Source organism: Vicugna pacos, chromosome 7, assembly GCF_048564905.1.
Source record: "Vicugna pacos chromosome 7, VicPac4, whole genome shotgun sequence".
Lineage (NCBI taxonomy): Eukaryota > Metazoa > Chordata > Mammalia > Artiodactyla > Camelidae > Vicugna > Vicugna pacos.
In genome coordinates, this window is record NC_132993.1 from 13,457,419 (window position 1) to 13,463,418 (window position 6,000).

General features: G+C 48.0%; 1 protein-coding gene across 2 annotated transcripts in view; it reads left to right on the forward strand.

The window, feature by feature from the left end:
* Positions 1-3,968, forward strand: part of KIAA1549 (KIAA1549 ortholog) — a 143,767-nt gene extending 139,799 nt beyond the window's left edge. For both annotated transcript variants that reach the window (XM_072964365.1, XM_015244202.3), the window contains one exon: positions 424-3,968. In XM_072964365.1, the coding sequence (XP_072820466.1) occupies positions 424-678 (255 nt within the window). In that variant the 3' untranslated portion in view covers positions 679-3,968. The remainder of the gene's footprint in view (positions 1-423) is intronic.
* Positions 3,969-6,000: the final 2,032 nt, after the last annotated feature.

Sequence of the window (6,000 nt, forward strand, 5' to 3'; positions counted from 1 at the left end):
GCAGTCGTTATTCCTGTCGGTGCTTCTGCTTATCTCTTTGAACAGAGAGCCCATGCCCCATTCAGCTCCCGGGGGTAGTCCAGCCTCCCGTCGCCTCCAGCTCCCCGGGTCCCTTGCTGTTCCCCGACTCACTTCCCGCAGCGCGGCGCAGGGATCAGCCCGTGGGGTGACTGCCCGCCCGTTCATTCTGTCTCTAAGCAGGTGTTTATCAGGCACTTGTTACGTTCATGGGTGTCTTCACTGTTGGGCTGTCCCCCGACAACTGCTCAGCACTTTCTTCTGTCCATTCCACTCCTGGGAGGCCCTCGCGGAGGCTGAGTTGTCGGGCGGGAGGTGGGCAGAGCCCGTCCGCGGCCAGGTTTTGCACCGCCCTTCCCTCCGCTTTGCCCTCGGGAAACACATAACGTTTGCCATGTTTTCCAGACACACGTGCGCGGACATCAGGAGTATTCTTCTTCACCGCTGTTCCAGGTGCCGAGGACTGCAAGCAGGGAGCCCTCAGCTCCGCCCGGGAACGTCCCGCACAGGGGGCTGTCGGGCTCCGGGCTGGCTTACCCCACCAGCTCCACGGAAGACCTCCAGCCCGGCCACTCCTCCGCCTCCCTCATCAAAGCGATCCGCGAGGAGCTCCTCCGGCTCTCCCAGAAGCAGACCGCCGTGCAGAACTTCCACAGCTGATCGGCCTCGCCTTGCAGATTTGCCAAGTATCCGCTTCCCGTGGAAGCAAGACTAAAAGGAAATCAGCTGAGCCGGGGTTTGTAAGAGGACGAGCATCTCCTGGGCTCAGTGCCCAAGTAAAGGAGCAAGCTGCAATTATAGAAGATGCCATAAGTCACATGACAGCTCATGACGCTTTTGCAAAGTTGGCGATTTTGTGACCACTTGGGTTCAGTTGAAATTTATGTACTTTTGGCCACAAGCCAGCAGCACTTCACAAAAGACAAACCACAATCCTAAGCTAATGAAATTACTAAGTTAGTCTCTTTTTTTAAAGGCAAAAGATGAAAATGTGTAGATGGCGTAGGGATGAAGGGCGTCTAGTATCTCCGTGGGAAGATGTGATTCAGGCTGGTTTGTACGATGGACCTGCTGCTTTGTTTTCTGAGAAAAGAGATTTGAAGACATTTTGTTAACAGCTTGATTTAAACCTCTTTTCCTCCATAGGAACTTATTTTAATAGTAATATTACCGACAAGAATACTAAGACTGTTTGGGGATTTAAAAAGCTACTAGTGAGAAACCAAATGATAGATCGTAGAGCCTGATGATTCCAGACGAAGCATCACCTGCATTTTCCTTCTCCTTCTGGTGCTACCGCTCCAAGAGCCCCTTGACCCTGTCTGTGAAATGCAGCTTTGGCTTTCTCAATGGAAGAATTCATTTTGAAGGTTTCATTTTGTTCTAGAAAGAAGGAAAAAAAAAAAAACCCTCCCCAAATGGGGGCTAAAACTTAATATTTATTTGGTTATTCAAAATACATATCAAAGGTTAGATTTACATTCTTAGTTGCCTTTGCTGTTCATTAATCGGGCACAGGCAACTATAGATAGCATCTGATTTTAGTACGTATCTTCATCAAGGCCAGTCCTGTAGAATGAGGCTTTCAGGGGGTCCTAACGAATCCTTGCACTTTGCCGAGGACTTGCTCCCAAATTGGGTTTGAGTGAGAAATCTTATGTAAGCGAAAATTATTTATAAAAACTCCTAGGGCCAGCAAATGATTATTCACCAATAGAGGTAATCACATTCCCTGAATTTTAAGATCTGGACACAAAACGGAGTTCATTTCAGCCTCTTTGTAATGAATCAGGAGCTGGAAGGAAGAGCTTTGAGACCATGGGGGAAAGGAGAGAGTTGCTCCTAATTTCTGATGTCATTCTGCATGGCTCTGCTGAGTGACTGTTAAAACCATCTTATGTACCCTGGGCCTGACAGAGGGACCCTCTCACTTGAGATGGACTCCTGAAGTCAACATTTGTCCCCTTCCCAAAGCCGCGGGAGGAGAAGAGTAACGAGGGCCGTTCTGTTCTCTGGTACCTGAGTGAGGTTAAGAAGAAAAGCAGGCATAGATAACAGAGTTCCGTGCATCCTTTTTGATTTGATCAGTTCATGCTTTTAATTAAACAACAGATACACAGGCAGAGTTTGGGCTCTGACTAATCAAAATCTGTGTATCTGTGTCAAATTTAAAAAACCCTGAAACAGCTGAAATGGGTTCCCAAAGTGTAATCACTGGGTTCCAGAATCATGTTTCTGCCCTTCCTTCATGAAGTCTGTTGTACGGGCCCACAGTCTCACAACCCAGGGAAAATTGGTTGTGGGAAATTAAATTGTGGCCATTTTTCATCTTTACACCTTGGAAAGAGGAGGGGTGCAGAAAGGCAAGTCTCTTGAGGATGCTAAATAAAGCAACGGAATCACCAAAGGCACCTCTCACAGGCTCCAAAGAGTGTGGGAGAAAGGCCCCCGTCTGGGCTGGATTTCTTACCTCTATCTTGCCTTTCTACCAGATTTCTCCCGAGTGGAAGATTCCCTTTGCATGTCATTCAAAAACACCAGGTTTCCTGAATGTGTAATTAAAGTTTCAGAGATCCAAGCAGAATTTTATCACGGATGCCCTGCGGTGAGTTCAGATGGTATGACAGCTGCTGGAGTCAGTGCAGACCTGTCTCCTCCCGTTCTGCTCAGCGTCCTGAGGGTTCGCAGGCAGCGTACGAAACGGCTCCTTCCTCTGTACGTTGAAGAAACAAGCCTCTGTTTTCAACGGGGCTGCAGTAGTGAATTTGATGCCTTGCAAACTAGCATAAGGGGATCCTATCTGTATTTTTATTCTCAGAACCGATATGCTTTTAAACCGATGTCAAGACGGAAGACTGTAATAAAGAACCTGTGGTGTGCGGTGGGTGTGGGCAGGCCGGTGAGACCCCCAGCCCTCTTGTGTTGGTCGTCAGGCACACTCAGTTTGCCCTCAGTCTTATGGCCACCAGACTCAGAACCAACACGCTGTCATGGGAGCCCCACCTCCAGAGGGATCTTCAGACCCTCAGTGAATGTGATCTCCTTAAACAAAAGGTCTTCGTGGCAATCACACGTGGCTTTGGAATTCTGTTTATTGAAGCGCTCCAAAATGAAAAGTTAAATTCGGTGTCTGTTCTTTTTTCCCCATTTTTAAAGTTCTAGTGGTAATAACATGCAATAAATTTAAGTCAGAATTTTAGAGAAGATTGTTTGGAGAAACGATCATTTTCAGAATCTACCTTGTCACTGACTTGCTGTGTTAGGTCCCTTCTCTGAGCCTCATTCTCCCATCAGCCAGAAGAGAATGGGCCTCCTCTGCCTACCCCCCAGGATTTCTCTTAGTGAGAATCAAATGTGATCATGTGTGCAAACGTCCCTTGAGGAGGGAGCACAAAGCACTGTGGAAATGCAGGGTGATATCTGGGTGATTGCGCTGGGCTGGACCAGCTGATGTGCTGTGATCTCCCAGTATGGGGGTTCATGTGGAGGTAACCAGAGCAAAACCAGAGGCCCTGTGACTCCTCTTCCTCTCTCCTGTGTTGCTTTAAATTCACTTCCTTCGCAATTAACTTTCAAACAGCATTTATTATGCATCTTTCTGCTCCTGATGTTCTGCTGTTTCTGGCACCAAGTAAGTCAACACAAGACCTGCCTTCTGAGATCTTGGAATCGGACAACAGAGACGGGCATAAGAGATGGAAGAGACAGAAGGATAACGCAGTTTAAACACCAGTAAAATTCACGGAAAGCACACAGGTGCATTAGTTACTCAGAAGAAAAAGTGAAGGTTGCACATTTGGAAATGGTGGGGTCTTGGGGAGAAGTTGACGCCAGAAGCTACTTTAAGGAAGACAGGAGCTTCCCAGGCACCTGGTGAGATGGCACGGGGAGAGCTGGGAGTGGGCCTGGGGAAGGATGTAGAAAGTGGGTGAAGTTGCCATTGAAAATGACCTTGATCCTGAGCTGCTCCAGTAGGGGACAGAGTTCCTCCCAGCACTGTCGAGGGAGTTCTGTAAGAGGAGCAGGTGATGTTATGAGGATTCATTTGCAGCGATACAGAGAGAAAATGGTCAGGCCTGGGAAAAGGTCTGCAGAGGAAGAGATCCACTCAGGAAGGGGCTGGAGCGGGGAGTCCCAGGCACGGCTCTTGGCCTGGGTGTCGAGTGTGAGAAGAGTGAGCTTCGCACCAACGTCTGCTGCTGACAGCAGGTCTCAGTGGTCAGCCATTTGGCCATGTTACGTCCCTTGTGGAGCATAGTGGGTTATAAATAAATGTATTTGACTTCTTTACGGCGACCTACACATTTTCCTCCAAATTATATTTCATTTCAGAGTGCGTTTTTACTTTGGTGATATGTGGCTTTTGAGCAGCAGACTAAGCTGGTTTCTGCCAACCAGGTTTTTCAGGGCAGGAGGCGTGTGATGCAGGGCACAGGTGAAGGTACGCCTGGGGGCTTTGGGCTGAAACAGGTAATTCTGTGCTTTATGCGCCTCCCGTTGAACTGTGTACAGGGTCAGTGTCCACACTGCATTTGCGCAACTTTGTAGCGCTCCGGTGAGCAAAGCGGTCACCCGGACACGGATTTGCATTTGCAGTAATTCAGGAGTTAATCATTAAATACACTTCTCTATCCCTTTCATACGAGATTCCTAGACATGAATGAATTTGTTGGTTGGAAGGAAAGCTGGTTAGGATTCTGGGCGGAGAGGGGAGGGGGCTCCAGTCTTAAGTACCGCACCCACTGCCATTTCATTTCTGCCTCCAGAGCCAGTCCCCAAAGCCAGTCTCCAGAGCCCGCTTCCCCACCTTGGTCCCCGGCAGGACGTAAGGGAGTCCACTTCTCCAAAAGCATGTCGATTGTTGGAACACAAAACACGTTTTTATGGGATGGGAGCTTGAACTTTGTTTTTACTTTTAATTCAACAGCTTAGCAGACAGCTGAGAGGGGTTTCTCTGAGCAGTTGCTGTAACACACTCAGAATTGCATTGGGCTTAACGCTTGTTCCCAAATGAACAAGGAGTCTGTGCATTTCAGGTTTCTTTTGATATTACTGGAGGTGATTTTCAGTGTTTAAACGAGGACTCCTTTTGCTAATATTGAAAAGACTTGAAAACCGAAACCTCACGATACAATCCTGATTCCATGCTGTGTGTGTAACAGTACACTTGACAGTTCAACACGCAGCAGCATTGACATTTAGGGGAAAAATATCAAACGCCTTGGAAACGTGAAACAAAGTTGGGAAGCTGCAAGCAAGTGAAAGAAGGAAGGAGTGTCTCCCTCTGAGGCACCCTCATCCAAATGAGTTTCCCGCAGGTAGATAATTATGCCGGATCTTTGCTTTTCCTTCTTCCTTCAGATTTTTCTGCTCTGGGATTGCTTCACATTTAAAGAAAGGTTGGATAAGTAGAAGGGACAGAGAGAAAAATGGAAGTGATTTGGGTCTCGCAGTCCCTGATTCCACGGAATCTTTCCGAACAACTTGGAGCGTCATGAATAGCCCCTTCTCATGCCCACCAGATTTCAAGCATTCATAACTTGACTCCCTAAGTGTGCAAGGCAGGAATAGTACCGGGCTGGGTTCTAGCCAGGCACCTTTTCCTCTGCAGATGTGGGGACAGGAGGAGGAGGCACTAGAGGAACAGAGGCTCCACCAATGTGCTCAGTTGCCCTGAGCAGCAGAGGGCTAATTTCAGAAGAGGCGAGTAGAAACTCTCAACTCTGCCCTCCTCCAGGGCATGGTCTAGGGAGCACAGAGGTCGGGTGAGCCTTATCCTTTGGGAAAGGCTGCTTAGCAGAGCTGCTCTGAGATGCCCACTTGTCTCCTCCTACTTTGTCAAGGTCCATGTTCTTCTGACTTCCTCTCATTCCCCAATTAGGAGTGTTAATGTACGAAAATATGCAGAGTAAATTGAGGCCACTCGTGGCATCAATACTGCAACTTGAACTTGACAATCATGGTTTGCTGGTCTCAAGACGG